Here is a 20,338-nt window from a genome sequence, read left to right on the forward strand (position 1 = left end):
GATAAGATCCCCTGACGTTGGATGAAATATTTGAATCAGTAACTTGGGACTGAAGGCGATGGATTGCCGGCCAAGAAGGAGCCTCCATGAAACGGGAATATGGGAGATTAGACCATGACTTTGGCCGTCTGCGTTGGTCAGTGCTTCTAGAATCATCAGCCCATGAGTGTATTTGCAGCTGTAACAAAGGAGAGGAAGAAAGGATGAGTTGTGGACGCCGCTCGGAAGCCCGAAGAACGGAAAACGGGACGGACGGAATGGGGCAGAGAAGGCAATTGGCAACCCAGATGCCAGAGTGTACACCAGAGAGAAAAGGAGGCATGCATCCCTTGATCAGCTCGGACCCTGTCTTGTTTCTGCCATCGCATGCCAGTCCAAGTTATCCAGGGCAAGGTTGACCTGCCCTGTGGCAAGCTTGAGCTCTAAGACTATCGGCGGCGCGGTGACCAGCGTACCGTACTCTGCTCGTCTGCCCGTAATAACTGTACTTCTGTACACGCTATCTGTGTACACGAGGGGCGGGATGATTGATCCTTAACTATCGGGCGTTAGGCGCAGAAGCTGGGGACTCGACGCAGCCCGGGCTCGGGGCTGAAATGGAGCCAGAGGGTTAGTGTTTCCTTTGACTTAGAGGCAGCACCTAGGGTAGATCAATGATCGGGTAGTGAGTCGTAATAAGAGCTGGAGAGCTTGTCAAGACTCAGGGGTTCTTCCCGAGAGCTTCAACTGTAGTCTTGAAAAGCCACTTTCAGGCTTCGATAATGGACATCGGCCTAGCGGGCTGCTTCGAGGCTTGATAATGCTCCGTTGACGGTTGGCCGACTCGATCGAACCTTATTCTATAGCTCAGGTGAGGCGATTCACTTATGAGTTGGGTTTGGATCGCCGATTGGTTCTGCTCGCTCTAGTCACCAAACCTCTCAAAGTCCACATGAGATGACTTGTTGCTGACGGAATCACCAAAGACGAATTGGTTTGTGAATGTCAGTGCCCTGTAGATCCCAAATTTGATGGCTCGCATTACAGACGGAGGGAGTTCGAAACAGAGATCTGCTGGGCCCCTGTTCTGCGAGACGATGAGGCAGGCGGTGTGGTTAAGGACTATAGCAGCACCTTATTAAGAAAACAAACGCAGAGGCCCGGAGATCATGTTCGGTGATTGGTCGTTGGCCTGGGCAAAACAATATCCCACGAAATGATGGTCTGCATCAGGAACCAAGGCGATGCGGTTTTGTGTTGATGTATCATGTCCCTTCATATGATTGTCCTGAAATTCCTCTGGTACCCAATAGTCGGCCGCAACCGAAGTTGCTCTGACAGCTTTGATCTGCAAGCGAAAAGAGTCTACGAAGAGCCCGACCGACTGAAGTTGCATGAAGCAATTTTCGAACTTTGCGTTCAAGGTCCACAGACGCACGGCGAATGTATGGGTTGCCAGCGTCCTCCATTGGACTGTTAGGTCGGCCAATTGTTGCGAATGACAAGTGGCAGGTATTCGTACCGTTGGTTGCAAAAGCAAATCATCAATCCATCCCGTAAGACAAGCCACCGCTCGGGGCCGAATGCAGAGCCAATTATTACAAGCTGGGTTTGCCATTGTCAGCCAGTGACAGTGACCCGCCCAATGCTATGAGTCCACGTTGGCTAATTACTCCATACCGAAAGATATCCAGGTAGGAAGGCATTTGATAATTGCGAGAAGCCCTGCTGACTCCCGTCGACGTTGGCATTGGGCTCGTCGATGGTCGTCCTAGGAGACGAGGGATGAACTTCCTGCGATCCTCGGCACAGGACCACAACGGACAAATTACGTGACGGGCGTCTGGTCGGGAAACGGCTTGGTTGGCTGTGGTTGAATACCGACCGGTGTTCCTCCAAGGACGGGCGGCGGAGAGGAGGATTGCAGGTTGCAGATTGCATATGGCGGGACCCCCAAGCATTCGGAATCCTGGCTAGCAGGCCGTTTTGCCACAGAACCCCCAAATTCCACTGGACAGATGGGCATCTTGCTTTTGGGCGTTGAGGCACTTGACCCTCACCCGTCACCCCCCATGTCACTTTTCCCCCCAGGGTCTTCCTCTTGGTTGATGCGGCGACGAGGACAACAAACGGCCCGCGGTGACGCAGGGACGCATCTTTGCAGCTCCGAACTGCTGCTGGACCGTGATGGCGGGCGCGGCAGTGTCCCAATTAGCCCCAAACGGGAACGAGAGACGCGTCGAAATAGCAGCGAGCTTGACAAACGCGGGAAGCTCTTTTCGACGGTTGGATGCCCCTCAATTTGGGACGAGTCGCGGCAAAGTTTGGAACGAATTACGGACGGAGTAAAGACAGAGAGCGACGAGAAGATGGGATGCAGCAACGCGAAAGTCGCTGACTGAGGGACGACGCCCGCGAAGCTTACACGCGTGCGATGGCTGCAACAACCCGAAACTTGATCTGGGTCGCTGGGACCTGGGCGAGTCGTGCTTGTTCGGTTGTACGGAAAGAGCACGAATAGAGTTGATGTCAACCTAGCCATGCTAGCCAAGCTATCCATACGTGCGAGGCGTCGACATTGGATGCCAGATGATGTTAGCAGCCGACGCCTCGTACCTATTGGAGAGGTCGAGTAGACTGGTATATCTGTCTTCAGTCTACTCCGTAGATGCAAAGCAAGCACGGATGGTAGGTATTTGTATCAGTGTCTGGATATTTGGCTGCTCGTAATGGTGGACAGCAGAATCTTGGGTAAATGAGAGAACCCGCTGCCGCAGATCGCGCTTCAACGGCCAGGGTCCGAGTTTCTCTGGAACCTTCGTAGAGATAGCGGGAAGAAATGCGTATCCGTACGGGGTATTCAGACTTAGGGCAAGCCACAAACTTGGGTCGGTCGGTAGGTGGACGGAAATGGTGCCGAGTTGCTAAATTGCTCGATAGAGTATTCGGTACTGGCATCCGCAAGGTATACCGTATGATCTGGAGACTGCAGAGAATGAAATGCGATGGATTCGAGGTATCTGCACTCCGTAGTCCGTACTCCGTACACAGGAAGGTATCCGCTTGGTTCATGAGATTTGCCTCATTTTGTCTTTGTCGAGGTTATTTAGCGGCCAATTGTCCAAGGGGCCCAAGAAAGAGGGGAATTGGGGAATAGGAGGGGGCCCAAAGCACGCTATTAGACTTGACGGGTTCCATCATTTGATCACACCGACCTGGTGGTTTTTTGAGAGTTCCTTCCCTGAGAATGCGGTGTGAGGTACGAACTGCCCCGCTGCCATGGGTACCTGCGAAGTAAGGCAGATCCTATGGAGTACCTTGAGTATCTTGCTCTTGCCTCTTGGAATAAAATCTTGAGTGGTGATAGCATCAACAGAAGGAGAGAGACACTTCTCCAGCAGTGCTCTCTTTCCTGCCTAATTTCAAGATACGAAGCATCTGTACCTCTTGATGGCGAAGTCTTAGGCAAGGTACTAATCGATACACGCGTCTAATGAGCAACTGGCGCAATTCGTGCAATCAGCAGGTGATCCCTGTTGCAGCGGTCCCCCGACCTCCCTTTCTTTCGCTCTTGCCAAAATGTGAGTGAGGGGCCGGCGGGCACTGCACCGACCACCACCCTTTTTTTTTTTTCTTCCTCGCTCGCATTCATGGTCCAGGGACTCCATCATCACCCGCCGCCGCATTTTTGTTTTTCTCCCCCCATTTCGATTCAGATGGATGTTCCCCCCCCCCCCCCCCCCCCCCCCCCCATCCGGCCCCCCCCCCGCGCCCGCGCCACACGCTGGCCGCCCGCCCCGCCGGCGCCTCGTCCGCGTGCTCTCCTCGCTCGCCCCCCACGCCGCACTCTCCACACCACCCCGCCTCTCCAGGCTGTCCCCCCCCCCCCCCGTCATTTGCCCAAGGTTGGCCGCTAGAACGGTCCTGCGGAAATGTGCTGCAGCTGCACGGAGTAGCGCATGCAAAGTGGTGTATGTTCCTGAACCGCACATGGTACCTTACCTTACCTCACGGATAAACTCTCTCGACTCCCCTCAATCAACTGGACATTGGTGCTCGCTTAGTCTACCAACATTGGTCCCGTTTCCTGCACTACTGCCGCATCGGCCTGCCGTAGATGTTAGCAAGCCCCCTCAGGTCAGTCGCGAGGTGCATGACAGATCCTCCCCTCAGAGAATGGCCGGAAGTTGCGTACCTAACTGACAACCTGACGGGACTGGGTGACGGAACGTGTCTGGTGGTCGATGATTACTACTACTACTACTCTATACCTACGAATAGTATTCCATGTTTGTTTGTATGTGCCTGACCTTGCCTTGGGCATCTTGTGCCTTTGCGCCATAAGCTAAGGTACCGATACCTTAACAATAAACTAAAGGGACGGGACTCTCTGAGTGACCTCGCACTCCAGACCTAGGTACCTACTCCAGAGTTCCCCCCGTTCGGGCTAACCTCAGGTAACCAGGAAGTACCTTACTTGCTCTCTCTTTCTCACTCTTCTGCTACCGTCTATCTCAAATGACAATCCACTTCTCTGCCCGTCTTTCCTCCACACTGATGTACCGCTTCTCATTCGCATCTTCGTACCACTTTGACGGGGGGTTCAAGAAACAACGAGGAAGAGCCAAAAAAGAAGACAAAAATCTCTAGAGGCTCCAGTGCTCTCTTCTCTAGTGCTCGTTCCTGGCTCCATCCCCCATCCACACTGCACGCTCCACCACCTACCCTGGTCGTGACCTGCTCGCCCGCCTACCACCAGTCCACTGTCCACCACACTGACAACTTAAGCGGCGGGTCCTTCTTTCTCGAACAAAAACAACCAGTAGACACACGCAGCCCGCCAGAAAGAGAGAGTCCGGCCCATTCGCAGTACTCGTCGTCGTCCTCCTCCTCTCATCTCTGCACCAGCCCTCTCCAACCTCACTCCTACCTTACCGTAGGCCGAGTTTGGTGGTTTACGCCTCCCGTGCCCGCCTCCTTTCGACCAACGCCAATCCTCGCATCTTCAAATTCCTGTCCCTTCTGTCACCCCAACCAACACCGCCAACCCTTCCATCATCCGCCCTTTGTCGTCCTGTGCCTGTCCAGTATTGTCCCGGAATGAGGTAGCTTCTTCAATGCCCTCAGCTCCCTGACAGGACTGAGCTCGCCCGCATCGCATCGCGAACCCGACCTTCAGCGCCGTTGTGTCGACAAGCCCGACTTGCTTCGACATTCTCCCCCTCGAAACATTCTGCCGCCCTCGCCTTCTCGTCATATCACGTCCAACGCTCGCATGATCTGCGCGCTGGCCGTTGCACCGCGTACACATGATAAGGGAGCATAGAATACCTGCTGGCCCACGACCGGCGAACCAGTCCCCGACCAGACTGTATGCTAATTCCCATTCCCACTTCCCCCTTTCAACTTTGCCCTCGCTTCTTCGTTGCTGTTCACGCCGCTTTGTTATGCCCTGACCCATGCATCCCTGGGTGGATAACTACCTTACAGAGAGCTGACCCGATGATTGCTGCAGTAATAGGGGAATCCCAGACTCGCAAACCAACTCACCCTCAAAGGGCTCATTCGCCGGCGGTCCAATGCTCAGTGCATCTTCAGCCAACAACCACCCTCTTTTTTCTTTTGGACGGAATGGCGCCGCGAACGAAGTAGCAGACTCGACACCTTCCTACGATTTTCTGCCCTCGGTCAGCTTCGACGACCTCCAGAGCAGTCTCGAGTCGGCCTCACACGACTTCAAATTGACTCAATTTCCGAACCCGACCGGCCAAGGTGGTATTCTCGACTCGGAGAGCATGGCCGACAAGATGGGCGGGGTCTCAAACATCTCCCAGAATGGCGCGTCTGCGCGTGGTGGAATCCCACCTCCCGTTACTCGCCCTGGAAGATCTGGTTCAATCTTGAGAAGACCTAGCACGTCCAGCAGACAACCAAGCATCTCATCTATCGCTTCTGGGCCTTCGTCCGCCGCAGACGCGTCAACGGCCGCAGCGAGGTCTCGACGGCAAAGCCACTACCCTCCGGTATCAAACACCAACATTGCGAAGCCACCCAGGAAATCCATCGGCTCGGGCGTCATCGAAACGGACTTTGGCAGTAACACTGCTCAACGTCGAAGGCCGAGCCTGATGGGCACCGTTGGCAGTGGAACGGATTTCTCTCGGACCTCGATGGATGCCGGTGCCGGCATGGGCTTTGAGACTCCACGGAATCTCGCCAACAGTAGAGCGACGAAGGCCAAATCGATGCACCAGCCACTTCCCCGATCAAATACTGCCAACTTATCAACACCAGACACCACCCGCCTTTCAACGATTTCTCCGAGATCCCCTCGAGGCGGCAGCAAAGGAACTAATAACGGTTCGGCCCAATCAAAAAGGCAGTCTATGATGCCTGGGGGGCAGCATGCGTCACACGCAAGCGGACTTGGTGCCAGGACCATCAGTCCTACGGACACGCGAAGATTGAAGCGCATGTCCATGCACCAAACTCCGAGTCTCAACCAGGCGGCCAACGCGCCGCCACCACCGCCGCTCGAGCATCGAGAGCACTCTCGGTCGCCATCAATGATACCCCGGAAGACATCTGCCACGCCATCGTCCTCCCGGACGACCCCGGATATCAACAGAAAATCGTACAGCTCCGGCCTTTCCATCACCTCAACCAACAGTTTCAATACGGTGAGGACATCAACAGGCTCAATTCAACCTCGAGCGCCTGTCGCAGGAGGTACTACATCGCGGCTACCGGCGCCAAAGTCGTCGAACCCGCATAATCATAACCCCCATTCCGCCGATGACGAGGAGGACGTCCCACCTGTGCCTGCTATTCCGAAAGCGTACGAATCACCACAGCAGTCAGCCACGGAGGCATCGTTTTTGGATAAGCGCAAAGCCAACCTCGCAGCGGATGCTAGCAGCATCAACAGCAATTCGACTGGCAGCTTCTCCATACCATCCCTCCCCGAACCCGCTGTTAAGGTCGCCCGAAAGGCTAGTACCCGGAAGTCGACGAATGCGGCTCCCTTGGATGCCGAAAAGAAGGGGAACGCTCCCCCATCGAGGAAGAACCCTCCACCCGTGCGGCTGCCCCCGATTACTGTCGGCCCGCTGAACCCATCGACGACCGCGAAGATTGCAGCTTTGGGCCAAAATGGCCCCGACCGAAACCTGAGCCCCCCTCCCTCACGCATCATCGCAAAGACACCGACTACCCCCATGACCGCGTCGAAAAGTTCCTTCTTCTCAAGAAACAGACAGGACGACAAGTCTGATTTCCCCAATTTGCGAAGCAGCAGCACTGTGCACCACTCCCGAATTGATAGTGCATCAGGTGCTGACGGCACAAGCTCGTCCGAGTCTTTCGCAGGGGTCCCGATACCGGTACCTTACAAAGCGACCAGAAAGCCCAGCGTGTCTCCATTCTTGTCCTCCTCCGTACCCAAGCCCGGCGCGGATCCTGCTTTCCTGAAGAGGTCACAGACAGGCGACCTTGGGAATATCACGGAACCACTCGAAGTAAAGCCACTGCAGAAACCTTCTGGCCCCCGTGCCCAACGGCCTGTGAAAGCAAAGTCTCCCACGCCGCCAATCTCGGATCCAGAAGAACCACCTACTCCGTCCTCAATGAGCTCTTTACGTAGGAAGTTGAGCTTGTCGTGGAAACGTAATACCTCCAAGACGGATTCGAAAGCGAGCACATCGGAAAAGACGGTTGAACGCAGCATTAGTAAGGAGCAGATGCCACCGCCGCGGTTGCCTATTTCTGCAACGGTCGGGAATCTCAGCTCAGCCAAGAACAGCCCAAGCCCGTCGGTCAAGGCGAACAACTCGTACCTTGAATCAAGGAGGAGAAAGAGCTCAGCAGCGAGCCTGGGCCATGATAGAACTAAGAGTGAGAACTGGACCTCGGCCTCCGTCCCCAAGACTATCAACGACCCGCACAACCCTTCCGTCATGCAGAAGATTCTGCGCCCAAAGGCATCAGCAACGACCATGCGTCACCATGACCCATGGACTGCTGAGCTCGACAAGGACGACCTAGTTGCCGAGGAAGAGATGAAGAAAATGGGCTCGAGAAGGAAAGAGACGGAGATCGCGGCTAGGACCCTCGACGCATTACGGAAACGTGCGACGCCAAAGGAACGAGTGGGCGCCCAGGAAGCCATTCGGATCGCCATGCTCAACATTTATGAGCGTGGTGAAATCGTCGATTATAATGATGTCTACTTTTGCGGCACGCAGAACGCTCGTAAGGTTGTGGGCGATCTTCAGTCTGATGCCCCCAACTTTGGTTACGACGACGAACGTGGAGACTACACTATTGTACCGGGAGACCATCTTTCGTACCGGTACGAAATTATCGACGTGCTTGGCAAGGGAAGTTTCGGTCAAGTTGTGCGGTGCATTGACCACAAGACGGGTGTGCTCGTAGCTGTGAAGATTATTCGCAATAAGAAGAGGTTCCATCAGCAGGCTCTTGTAGAAGTCAACATTCTGCAGAAGCTTCGCGAATGGGTAGGTGATTCCGGACCTGTATGCAGCGCTTCGGCTAACTTTGATTACAGGACCCCAAAAACCGCCACAGCATGGTCAACTTTACTCACAGCTTTTACTTCCGGGGACATCTATGCATTTCCACCGAACTTCTGGACATGAATCTCTACGAATTCATCAAAGCAAACGCTTTCCGCGGATTCTCACTCAAGCTCATTAGGCGAATGACGAAACAGATGTTGAGCTCCTTGAATCTGCTGAAGCAGCACAAGGTCATCCACTGCGATCTCAAGCCCGAAAACATTCTGCTTCGGCACCCGCTGCACTCGGAGATCAAGGTCATCGACTTTGGCTCTAGTTGTTTCGAAAATGAAAAGGTGTACACCTATATTCAGTCTCGATTCTACCGATCACCTGAGGTCATCCTAGGCATGACGTATGGTATGCCCATCGACATGTGGAGTCTCGGATGTATCCTCGCCGAGCTCTATACGGGAGTCCCAATCTTCCCTGGAGAGAATGAGCAGGAGCAACTTGCCTGCATCATGGAGGTCTTTGGTCCACCAGAGAAGCATCTTATCGAGAAGAGCACCCGCAAGAAGCTCTTCTTCGACTCCATGGGCAAGCCGCGCCTGACCGTGTCCTCCAAGGGCCGGAGGCGCCGCCCTAGTTCAAAGACGCTGCAACAGGTCCTTAAGTGCGACGATGAGGCATTTCTGGACTTCCTTGCGAGATGTCTGAGATGGGACCCTGACAGGCGTCTCAAGCCTGAGGAAGCCATCCACCATGAGTTTATCAGCGGCAAGAAGATGAGCGCTCCTCTGCCCCGAGTTCCGACGGCACGTGAGGCGTCGCCCGTGAAGCGCCACACCGTCGGTGCGCCACGACCTCTTCCCGAACCTCCGGCTTCCGGGCTCAAGAGCGGTATTCGATCCCGAGACGTGAGCGGCGCGAGCCCTCACAAGCCCGTGTCAACGGCATCATCTCGCAGGCCATCTGTAGCCACCAGTGGAACGGTTCACGTTGCTACAGCCAAACGAACCAGCACAGGCCAGGGAGGTGTCACCATTGGCACTAGCAGTCTCCCACGCGCGGCAATTAGGAGCGTCAGCGCCAAACAAGACTTGGCTTCCGCCGGAGCCACTGCAGCCATGAGTCGGAGGGGTTTGTGAGCAGCACCCCCTCAATGACTTTGTGGTCGCCGCACATACAGAAGACGAATAGAAGTATTGAAGCGGTTGTTAGATGTGGTTTATGAGGCATTGGGTAGTTGATTGTTGTTGTTTTTTATTCCCTCTCTGCGCTACATCCCTTACGAACAGCGAACATGTTCCTGCGCCATGACCACGTTTGAATGGAGTGACGCAATACCCAGCACGAAAAAAAGTCACAACCGGGAGGAAAGGAGTCAAATTTAGGCATGGAAGGGCCGTTTTCTTCATGACGAGTGCGCAGTAGGGGGTTGCGGGCCGAAAGCCCTGTTGTCATAAAAACAAACCGCATTATTTTCTCCCCCCCCCCCCCCCAAACGTATCTCCGGTTCTACACATATATAAACACACACACAGAAGACGTGAGTCCAAGGCTCGCCGGTGTGGAGTAGTGAATGGGGGAGTGGCCGGTTTCTCGGCCGCGACGGACAGGGCTAGGTCCGGCTGTACGCGACCTGGTATGTTGTGTGTTGTTGCCTACCACGATCACCATGAGAGAGATAGAGATGTAGGCAAATATATGTATATTAATAATGACGAATGGCCCTTTTTGAACGAAATGACGCTTCACTTTGACAGGGAGATGTGTGTTTGGTACATCGTGACATTAGGACTGCTACGCAAATGCGAGGAGGGGGGAAGGGTTACTGAGTAGGGTACGTAGGCAGACGGTCTTGTCTGGTATCTACGCCGTTGCGATGATTCTGAATCAGGATAAGGAATGGAGAAAAGAGTCCAGGCGTGAGTATGCCTCGTAGGCTTCGAGATATTACAGGAAACACAGATGTTGCAAAACAAGGAGAGACAAACACCACGATAGGGTAACTTTGATGGAAACGGAGAGGCGTAGCATGGAAAAGAAGACGGATAGTCCTGCCTTGGTGGCACCTCGTAAAGGTAGGCAGACGTGGAATGTAGGCAATTGACGACTGTGACTCTTGTTTGGCCTGGATTAACCAGGTATCTCGTGATGTGATGTGATGTCGACGTCTGGCTAGGGGTGCCGGGTGGCGAGGAAAAAAAGGGGGGTGAGGGAGGGAATGGGGGCAAGGTAAGGTAAGGTAGGGTAAGGTAGATGGACGGCGATGGGCTTGAATTGGCGTGCACTGTACTCCGTACGCCCTAGTAGGTCTAACTACCGACGCATTTGGATCTCTTTTGCTAGGTATCTGTTTTCCGCGAGCAGATGGAAGGGATCCATGATTCAAACGGGTGGTCGAGGCCTCCTTGGCCTCTTTGGGGAGAAGGGTCTCGGAAATACAGACGCCACGCCGTTTCTTTTCCCACGCCCTCGAGTCCCCAACTACCGGACCCTGGATCATTTGGGGGCCGGAAAGCTTGCGCCATGCTGGCTTTTGGGGGGGACTGTTTCTAGGTAACAATGTTGGACTCCGAGGGACCTGACGACGAGTGGTTGAGAAGAACGGTTCGGAAGTTGAGAGGGTAGTTGGGATGTGTGCTGTATCGTAAAGACATACATACTGCAGGCAGCAAAATGTCCACCACCCTTCGTACCTGGGCATGGAGAAGCATTGGATCGTTCATCGTCTCCCAACGGGCCTTGGCACTGATGGCTGCAAGGTGAGATAGATAGCACTTGGGTTCGAAGTGCATCAGACCATGAGGGAGGACCCGGGATCCTTCATGACTCTTGATTCTGCCGTTTTAGATGCTTGGTACTCCACGGGACGAGGAGCGGGGGGGGGGGGGGGGGCCGGGAAATTCCACCTGCGATCTTGACTCAATGGAATTCACTTCTCTGCAAGGCCGAGCATTGGCTTGAGATCGTGGGTCTCAAAAGACAAACCGAACAGAGAAAGAGCCTAGGCCATTCCAAGGCCCCAAAGTCTCCATGATCTCATGTTTCACATCCCGTGGTCCCCTTGACCGCAGAGGAATGAACACATTGGGGACCTCCTAAATCATCCGTACTGCGGCAGGAAATGCGGCGGCACAGCGTCAAAAAGTCAAGGGCAAGGGCATAAGACAAGACCCCGGAGTAGCTGAAAGATATATGGGTTAATCCCTGGCTGTGGAGCAAATGCGCGCTTGCGGTGCGGCTGCGGTATTGCATTTCGGGGCTGTTAGGGCGGGTATTTGGCCGGGGGGTGTACCTTTTGCTTTCGCGGGACCAAAGACAGCGGAAATGGTTGAAAAGAAAGAATACACGTCAAGAGCTGCTGTACGGTCCTGTACGGACACCGACAGCGGGTGCGAAGGATGAATCCTGCCTGAACGACTCATCGAGAGGGAGTCCAGGCTCGCTGGCGGCAAGGCGGCTCTCTTTCTGACGACATTTGTGGGGGAGAATCGGGAAGCGCACAAGAATGCCTTGTAGGATTCACCACGCCTTTCTCATCGCGTGTGTGACGAGTGTTTTTGGCCCCACGGATCCGCGCGGATGTCAATGATCGGCAAACCGTCAAAGCTTGGACGGTTTGCGAGCGCCGAGAAAACGATTGCCTAGAGGTTGCTGGAGCGGAGAATGGGATGGCTGGTTCCTTCTCCGAGCGCTTGTTTCCCAGGCGTGGGGTCCTTGCCGAGGTCGAGACCATCCCGTTCGACATTGAGCCTCACATTTGCCACTTGGTAGGACTTTGTTGTTTCGAGACATTGTTGCAACAAAGAAGGAGTTCGGTATCGACTCCCTTGGGGGTAGTTAGCACCCAACGGTCCCGCTGTATCAAAACATTCTGGTTGTACCGGTACGCCAGGACTTGTCAATTAGCTCGGCATATCTTCTCGATCGCCAGGGGCGTGTGGCCGCGGGAAGAGGCCAACGCGGGAGCTGAGACATAGGTGCGGGAACAGAGGAAAGCCACAGCACGGCTCGGGGACTTTTCTACTGGAGTGGGCCTGGTGACCACTGAGTCCTGACGGCAGTGAGGTTCAACCGTTCGTTTGCTCTGTAGTGGATGTGGCACGGGTCAGCCTGACAGGAAACACTAAACAGACCAAGTTAGGACGGCGCGGGAACCGTTGCAGGGAACGCACCGGCCGAGGCACGGATATGGAAACGGGGTGTGGCTGGGGACGCCTTACTGTGGTTCAGCACAAGCCGGCGCCAACTTCCACTGGCCCTGCTGCTTCAACTGTGACGTGCAGTCCTGGATCACGATCCCTTGCCGCAATGGAAGACCGGACCAGTGGAGGGTAGGAAATAGAGGGGAAGGGTTGTAATTCCCCGTGATTCCTTCTTGATGATACGGCATAGGGTATCGCCAACACAAACAACGCCGGGGAGCTCCATGTTCGAGACATGCTTCTGGTGGGAGAGAAGTGCGGGTTTCCTGGTGCATTGATGCAGAATGATGCTGATGACGGTTCGAAAAGACGCGAATTAGGGTAACTCGTAAGATTCCCACGATCAGTGCATTTGCAGCGGATAATGAGCGGAGAGACTTCTAGCCGACTAGACAGGCATCCGGGGGCCACGCATGCATCGTGCTTGTTTGTGTTTCAACAAGTGAGAAACCTGGGAGAAAATGACGGCATACTCTGAGGTTTGAACGGCACGGCGGCAGTTGAACACGTCGAAGTGTGGACATGTTGAGCAGAAAGCCCCACACAAGACCGACGGCGACTCCGGCCAAGACGTGGTGGGAGAGACGGGGCGGCGGCGTTGAGCGGTAGATAAAAATGGACCGGGACTCTTGATCCCACCGTGATGGGAAGAGGCCCTTGTGGTTCAGTCGCGGTGGCTTGCTGACTGCGAGGCTGTGTCGAAGCTAAGTAGACAGGGGCCGTAACTCATCCATGGCGACGACAACGAGGGGTCGATCCCTGGATGACGTCCAGTGGCAGCTCGAGGAGCATCGCTGGTTCGCTCACTGCCCAATCGCTTGCGCTCCTTGTGAGACAGCAAATCCTTGCTCCCAGTGAGGATCCCCCACAAAGTGAAATATGAATCGGCTCGACGAGGCTGTTGCACTCTAGAAGCAGTCACAGCGAGATAGAGTCATTTGAAGTGCATAATGATGGTCCGATTCTTTCCTTGGATTTGCTCGACGATTCTGCAGATACGCAGACGCGAAGAGGTTGATTATCCCGCAGATTTGGGTATAGAGAAAGTGATATCGGTCGACGTATCATTGCAGCTTTCGTCCGAGGTAATTACTCCGTGCCGCTGCTAATAGAACAAGGTAACAACACAACCAAGTCCGGTCATGAATGTCGGACGTGGTATTCGTATGGGGATGAGGGGATCGAGAGTGTTCTTCGATTGGCATAACCCCGACCGGCGGGGTTCCTAATGCTGCATCCTCCACCTCTCCGCCCGGTCCCCAAGATGGGCCTACCCGCCGGGCGCTCGGAGTGGCAAGCCACGGGATAGATGTAGCATCGGACCGTTCGCCATCGGGCACCGAAAGACGCGCATTCGTGATTGCGCGGCAATTCGACCGTTGAGGACGTGACGCCCGGGTCGCGACCCTTGACCGGGCGAAGACATGCTTGGTGAGCCGGATTTGGGGCTTTCGGTGAGCGCAGGCTGCTATAGGCGACACTAGAATCTTTAGCACTTGGGGGGGCTCTATGGGCTCGAGAGTCGAGAGTAATAGCCTAGGGTTGGGGTTACACAAATGCCTCGTATCGTCTTGATGTATCTTATTTCTGGCATTTTGCGGTACTTCGTACGGTCTGCGGTAGTGGGCTGCAGGACTTTGACGCAGGTCTTGTATCGGGCCCGTCTTGCACGAGATGCATCGGCCCCAGTGCGACAGTGGAGTGCCTGAGTTGGTCGTGCATCGAGCACCACAATGCTGTGAATTGCGATCAATTGGTTGGTCGACTACTCTGATGCTCCGCCGAATTCAATTGTGCTTTCTCATCTTTACGGATTCCTGGATCTGTCCCTGAAGCGCCTCAATCAACAGCCAGTCGAAGGGCTATCTTCCCAAGGGCCAGCAGTAGAGAAGTGTACCTAGTAGAGTGTTTGGAGGGGCCGAGTTCGTGTACTCTCTAGGCAAGCGTGCGGTCTAGCGAGCCGGACCCTGAACCAAGGCATCGTGTAAGACGGCCATGTTTGACGGCGGACCGTCCTCCGAATCCCGTTCTTCGTGTTAGCTAGCCGGCTATCAGCATTGAGGCCAAATAGCGAGAGGGTAGATGGTGGGCAGGGCAATAGAGGTGACGACTGACGGGCGATGCAATGAGACCCGCGTTACAACCAAAGCCGTCGTCTCGTCATAGGATATGAAGTTGTGACGCATCGTCTCGGAGTCGCCAGTGACAAATCCTAGTTCAAGTTGCAGCACATGGACGAATTGTAAAAAATGCTGAAATTGGTGCATTTCTCTCGAATGTGTATGGACGACAGTCAAGAATCCCTACCCAGAAGTACGTCGCTAGTGAACCTCCCACGGAAGCGGTCTGTCACCTGAACGGAGCCCGGGAGGCAGGGAGGGCAGGGAAGGCCAGTGGAGACGAGCACGTGAGGACCATGCCTGCCATTGCCTGTGCGCACCAGTCAAATGGGCGAATTGGAAGGGCTTGGCGGGCGCAAGCTTTCGTAATCAAGCACACGAACTTGCCCTTTTTGGCAAACCTGCATCCCCATGTTCCTTCCCATTGCATCGTCGCTCGCCCAGGCATCCCAGGCAGCACACCCTCATACCTCTTGCCCGTTTCCTTCACCACCCGTGGACCTCACCTTCCTCCACCACTACCTAGGTAAGGTACCTTGCTGGGTACAGATACGTACTTCAGATGGTCCATACCTTCCATTCTTTTGACCACACGATCCATCCTTTCCCAGACCCTGGAGTTCGGACTCAAGCATGTCCCATGCAGCAGCCCAGGGCAGCAGGAGTCCTTGGCCTAGACCCCCATGGGCCTGCCTTTCTCCCTCTCTCTTTCTCTCTGTCTCTGAAGTCTGGAGTCCTACCTTAGAAATCGTTTTGCTCTACCTATGACCTCACTGTCATCGGCTTAGCTTCTGTACTGCACCTCTGACGCTCTTCTTCTGTCTCAACGACCACCCTTAACATCACCATGTAGCGAAGGATACACACACCTGACATGACGCCAAATCCGTCCGCTGACCTGCATCCTGTGCCTGCGTTGACCGACAGCCCTCATGCAAGTTTTTGGGATCTAGCTGCATTGCTATCGTCAACTGTTCGTCAACGCCGTTACAGGCTCCCTCACTCTGCCGCGTCTAGTCTGATACCTACCTATTACACATATCTGCGGATATCAACCACACACTAGCAAATACCTGCAGCCACTCCAATTGCACACCGATGCCTGCTTTCGAAATTCCAGAAGGACTCGGCGAAATCATGCATAGTGAGGCCGGTGGTGGTGGTGCTACTGCTGCTTTCCATCTACAAGCCTTGCAGACCTTGAAACCAGCAGTCTACATGTCTTTCCACACCCAAGGCGATGAACCAAAAGGACGGGCTGCTAACCCGGGGCTCTCATAGGATTGTCTGCAATCATTCGCCCTCTTCTCACCAGCCGTGCCGTTGACAGGTTCACGGGCCAATACCGGAGCCTTGGATTTGGAGGGAAGGACCCGTCGATCAAAGTCTCAAACATGCCTTCGCATCGGTCGAATGGCAGCTCGTCCCCCTTGAGACTTGCATTGGCCGGTGTACGGGGATTGACGGAAGCCGTTGCATCCAAGACATAGTCCACATTGGATTACCTACCTCCCTTTCGCCCACTCTAGTGTACCTACTCTGCGGGACTGGGAGATGCTCATCCAAGCTCCCTCGTCCATGGATCATGGAGGACTGGGATCCGCTGCCCCTGGCATCACATCGCATCTCATTTTCAGCCATCACCAGGTACCCTGCGATCCAAGAAGGCCGCCCGAGTCTCTCTCACCAGGTGCCCGGGTCTGATCTCGACATGGCCTCCAATGACGGCATGATACTAAGCGCGTTTGATCTGACCATCCTCCCGATAACTGGGAAGAGCATGGAACCTTCGCATGCAGAAGCTCCCGGCCATGGTCAGCACCAGCACCAATTCGGAACGTACTGTGGCCAATAGGCACTACCAAGACAGCCACCACAGTATGGTGGAACCTCTGGTGGATGGCCTGCATGCACCATTGCACAGCCTTATCCCGGTATAATAGCACAACGAACAGTTGTTTGTATACGATCGCCTAGCTGGGGCGTCGAGTTACTTGGTCGATGATAACGGACATCTCACCTTACCTCGACACATGGCTATTCTTTCCTGACAGTCAGCACGAGTGTCATCCATGCCGACCTTTATCAACATAAGGTACTGACCCGTGCAAACGAGCTTGCCATTTGAACCTATTATGGTCAAGCTATATTCGGCAATTGGATGGAGACAACTGCTTCCATTTCGGTCTGCTCCATGCGTCAACCCTGAGCCTACTTATTCGTACCTCAAGGCAGGCTGCGGTTACTGTCCACTCAGAATCCAGCTTGGACGCTACGAGTACCAGGGTGACCTCCTTCAACCACGATGGAGATCCGAACCGGTCGCTCGCATGCCAGCCCATCACAGCAAAAGATATGTACGACGTCCATCGGTACCTGACGCGTGGATCATGTCCCTTTTCTGTCGTGCTGCGACCAACCACGCTGCATCGTGGCAGAACAACTCCCCCTGCTTACTCTCGACGATGAACATGGCGGGCCTCAGAGCGCAATCGAAGCTATCGGGCGCCAGATCAACACTAGGCCTCATATCAACCTTGATGACATGCCAGCGAAATTGGAGGGCCAAGTCTCGTCATACATAGCAAATGCACTTTCAGTCAATCGGCAGCCCTTTGCGGTCACCAATGTGTGCATACTTGGAGGACAAATTCTATGGGGCAGCTCGCGAACCTCTGACCGGCATGTTCTTCTTTTAGCAATGACAGCCGTAGGCTAAGAGGCCAAGCTCCGACCGAGTGGTGCCTGCCCCCCGTTAGCGTGTATGCCAGACGAGCAATCGAAAATCGAAATACAGAGGATAATTCGAGATCGAATTCACACCCGATCGATTAGGAACCTCGGAAAGGATATCGGTCAACGGGGAGTACAGCACCACCACCACACCTTATTGCTCCTCGTGGAAGGAATTTGCGTGGCGGCAGCACCGGGCAACGCAAAAAGATCGCCGCATCACAAACGGCTAGGCGTAACGAACCTCGGTGCAGCGACACAGAGTCAGCCCTGCGGTCCAAGACAATGGAGCTATCTTGGGGCCGTTCGTGCCATGCGCTGCCTAGAGCTGGTGCTGGTGCTGATGTCGAAGTCAGTGCCACCAAAACGATAATAGACAATTGGGGGTCTCTATTTCGCCCATTAAGCGCAACCACAGCACGAGGCGGCAGCGGCAGTCATGGCTGGATCGGATGAGCAGCATCATCGTCAGCAAAGAGAGGCTACCTTCCTTACCTTACCTCGGGGTGAAGGGAGTACCTGGCAGCAGTCGGCAGCACACGACATGCGATATGCGACAACTTAAGCAACATGCGGCGATGCGCATTTGTGTTTCCAGAAATGTTTCTGGGCGCAAGGGGAGAAAAAGAGATGGCTCACCAACCATGCACCACGACTGCATTTCCATATCGTCTTCCAGAGTACAACACCGCGGACGGGACCAATTGGCATTCGTCGATTCTTTTTCTTTTCGTACAACCATCCACCCATGCCCGTCCCATTCCATCCCATCGCGCATCAGCCCTGCTGCACCTCATCAACCCAAAGTATGGGGACAGACCGGCAGTGTCCATTTTGAGAGATGTTTCGATTGGAAAGGATGCTGAAGATGACTCTTTTGACCGACCCCCCCGTTCCCCCTACCTCAGGGCTCCCGTCGCCAGTCTCCAACGGAGCCAGCCCCCCCCTCCACTTGTGCACACCTACATCTACGAATACACAGGAAGGTATCCGTACCTAGTCCGTACCTAACGTACCTCACTTGGCTCTCGTTGATGTGCCCTGTCTAGTTCGCTCAAGTACGCACGCCCACCATCATTCTCACCCCCCCTCCACCCCAGCCCGTTTTCCACCGCTCACCCCTCCTCTCCGCCTGCTCACCTCTTCGTTCTGCTCGCACTCACTCTTTCTCTTCTCACACCTTTTTTACTTGCTGCGCCTTACCAGGCCATGATGGAAAGGTGCAAGGCACCTTTCCCTGGTCCTGCCCTGCGCCATCAAGACCTCTGGTCTGCATACCGCTCTAATGCACAAGATGCAGCCTTAGTCATTGGTCTCACTCAGATGACATCCACTGTCGACTGCCAGAGGGTCCCACTGCTGCCTTAGACGGCTCTCTACCAATCTACCAATTGCCTACCCGTGTGACGACCTCCCAGGCTGCCAGGCCTATAAGGTCGTGATGCCTTCGCTCTTTTCCATCTCCCCATCCTTAGTCTACTCCAGTATAAGTCATCACGAACACACTCACTTGGGTTCCCTTTTCTATTTCCTATTTCTGCCTTGTTCCCCTTGCTTCTCTGCATACCTGGCAGCTTTCAGTCTCTCTGATCATTCCTCAACTCGATATCCCCCTAACCAAACACCAACAACACACAAACTTCCTCAAGAGATAAAGCCATCCTTTCCCCCGACTCATATCTCAGGGATCAATTCCTCGGTCCTTCACACCATACATCACTTCAGTCACTCAACGTACTTCTGAATAACGTTCACAATGTGCTATCAACTTGTCGAGCTCTACTCAGCATGCCGCTGCCTCTACTACCAGCACGCCATTGACAGATGCGCTGCCTACGGCCGACCAGGACATAGCATCCAGAACAGAACAATTTTGGTCGGATACGCCTGCCATGCTCACTCTTCATCACACAGCATGTACGCATCACAATACTCATACTCCGACTCTGGTTACCACTCTAGCCATTCAAGCAAGGGCTCCCGCCACTACCGGTGAAATGTCTTGTCTTCGGTGATGGGTTGCTGCTCATGGCATTCCCCCAAGCTGCTGCTTTTCCAATTCGGCACTTGGGTTACCTACCTATACTCCTTTAGAGGAAGGTCGGCCTCTCAAACGCTGCCACCCTCGCAGCTATCTCTCCTCTTCGTCGGCCATGACCGTTTGATGTCTTCATCGGCGCCTCCCGCTGTGCGATGACTCTCCGGCCAATGGCTTATACGGATCCCTCCACTCCGGTCATTTTACCACCAACACCAACAAACTATTTCCACCATCACGCCCTGCCATGAAGTTCAGCAACGAAGTTATCGAAGACAGAGACGAGATCACGAACATGACGGAAACATTTTACGGCCTATCAATAGTCATCATCAGCGCGCTGCAATTAAACGACATCTTCCACCAAGTCCACGCCCCCCGGTCTCGCTCAAACTTCGAAATCTTCTCGACATTCAACTCTTTCCAACCTTCTTTTTCTCTTTTCCCATTTCGGTTTCCCCTCCTTCTTTCAATAGATGTGGTTTCCTTCCCTTTCGACATTGGACATGCATAGCGTTGGTTCTGGGTTTTTTCTTTTCTGCATTGGGCGGTTGGGATGAACACATGCATACAAGAGATGCCTAACTTCTAATTGGGCTGGACCTCATCTTTTCTGCCTTCGGGCATCACTTTGGGTTTACGCTTTGGTTTTCAAGAGGGGGACTTTTTCTTCAAGTCAGCGGCGGCAAGATTCGATTCTACAGGCATTCGACAACGGTCTCATTTTCAACTTTGTGT

At 54.2% G+C, this 20,338-nt stretch overlaps 8 protein-coding genes across 8 annotated transcripts; 6 read left to right on the top strand and 2 right to left on the bottom strand.

The window, feature by feature from the left end:
- Positions 1 to 86: 86 nt before the first annotated feature.
- On the top strand, positions 87 to 398 carry CCOS01_06188 (uncharacterized protein; the record flags this gene model as incomplete). The annotated part of the gene is made up of 1 exon (XM_060454358.1): positions 87 to 398. The coding sequence occupies one exon, from the start codon at positions 87 to 89 to the stop codon at positions 396 to 398; it is 312 nt and encodes a 103-aa protein (XP_060316130.1).
- A 1,246-nt stretch (positions 399 to 1,644) lies between these two features.
- CCOS01_06189 (uncharacterized protein) lies at positions 1,645 to 2,136 on the bottom strand (the record flags this gene model as incomplete). Its single annotated transcript, XM_060454359.1, has 1 exon — positions 1,645 to 2,136. A coding segment is annotated over one exon (492 nt), but the record flags the coding sequence as incomplete, so codon positions are not given.
- A 3,422-nt stretch (positions 2,137 to 5,558) lies between these two features.
- On the top strand, positions 5,559 to 9,646 carry CCOS01_06190 (uncharacterized protein; the record flags this gene model as incomplete). Its single annotated transcript, XM_060454360.1, has 2 exons — positions 5,559 to 8,495; positions 8,546 to 9,646. The coding sequence occupies 2 exons, from the start codon at positions 5,559 to 5,561 to the stop codon at positions 9,644 to 9,646; spliced, it is 4,038 nt and encodes a 1,345-aa protein (XP_060316132.1).
- Positions 9,647 to 13,373: 3,727 nt separating this feature from the next.
- CCOS01_06191 (uncharacterized protein) lies at positions 13,374 to 13,631 on the bottom strand (the record flags this gene model as incomplete). The annotated part of the gene is made up of 1 exon (XM_060454361.1): positions 13,374 to 13,631. A coding segment is annotated over one exon (258 nt), but the record flags the coding sequence as incomplete, so codon positions are not given.
- Positions 13,632 to 16,414: 2,783 nt separating this feature from the next.
- Positions 16,415 to 16,684, top strand: CCOS01_06192 (uncharacterized protein; the record flags this gene model as incomplete). Its single annotated transcript, XM_060454362.1, has 1 exon — positions 16,415 to 16,684. One exon carries the CDS (start codon positions 16,415 to 16,417, stop codon positions 16,682 to 16,684), a length of 270 nt encoding a protein of 89 aa, XP_060316134.1.
- Positions 16,685 to 18,132: 1,448 nt separating this feature from the next.
- CCOS01_06193 (uncharacterized protein) lies at positions 18,133 to 18,573 on the top strand (the record flags this gene model as incomplete). The annotated part of the gene is made up of 1 exon (XM_060454363.1): positions 18,133 to 18,573. One exon carries the CDS (start codon positions 18,133 to 18,135, stop codon positions 18,571 to 18,573), a length of 441 nt encoding a protein of 146 aa, XP_060316135.1.
- Positions 18,574 to 19,003: 430 nt separating this feature from the next.
- On the top strand, positions 19,004 to 19,306 carry CCOS01_06194 (uncharacterized protein; the record flags this gene model as incomplete). The annotated part of the gene is made up of 1 exon (XM_060454364.1): positions 19,004 to 19,306. The coding sequence occupies one exon, from the start codon at positions 19,004 to 19,006 to the stop codon at positions 19,304 to 19,306; it is 303 nt and encodes a 100-aa protein (XP_060316136.1).
- Positions 19,307 to 19,318: 12 nt separating this feature from the next.
- Positions 19,319 to 19,558, top strand: CCOS01_06195 (uncharacterized protein; the record flags this gene model as incomplete). The annotated part of the gene is made up of 2 exons (XM_060454365.1): positions 19,319 to 19,479; positions 19,534 to 19,558. 2 exons carry the CDS (start codon positions 19,319 to 19,321, stop codon positions 19,556 to 19,558), a joined length of 186 nt encoding a protein of 61 aa, XP_060316137.1.
- Between the last annotated feature and the right edge of the window lie 780 nt (positions 19,559 to 20,338).

Source organism: Colletotrichum costaricense (genome assembly GCF_030867565.1).
Source record: "Colletotrichum costaricense strain IMI 309622 chromosome Unknown Scaffold_5.1, whole genome shotgun sequence".
Lineage (NCBI taxonomy): Eukaryota > Fungi > Ascomycota > Sordariomycetes > Glomerellales > Glomerellaceae > Colletotrichum > Colletotrichum costaricense.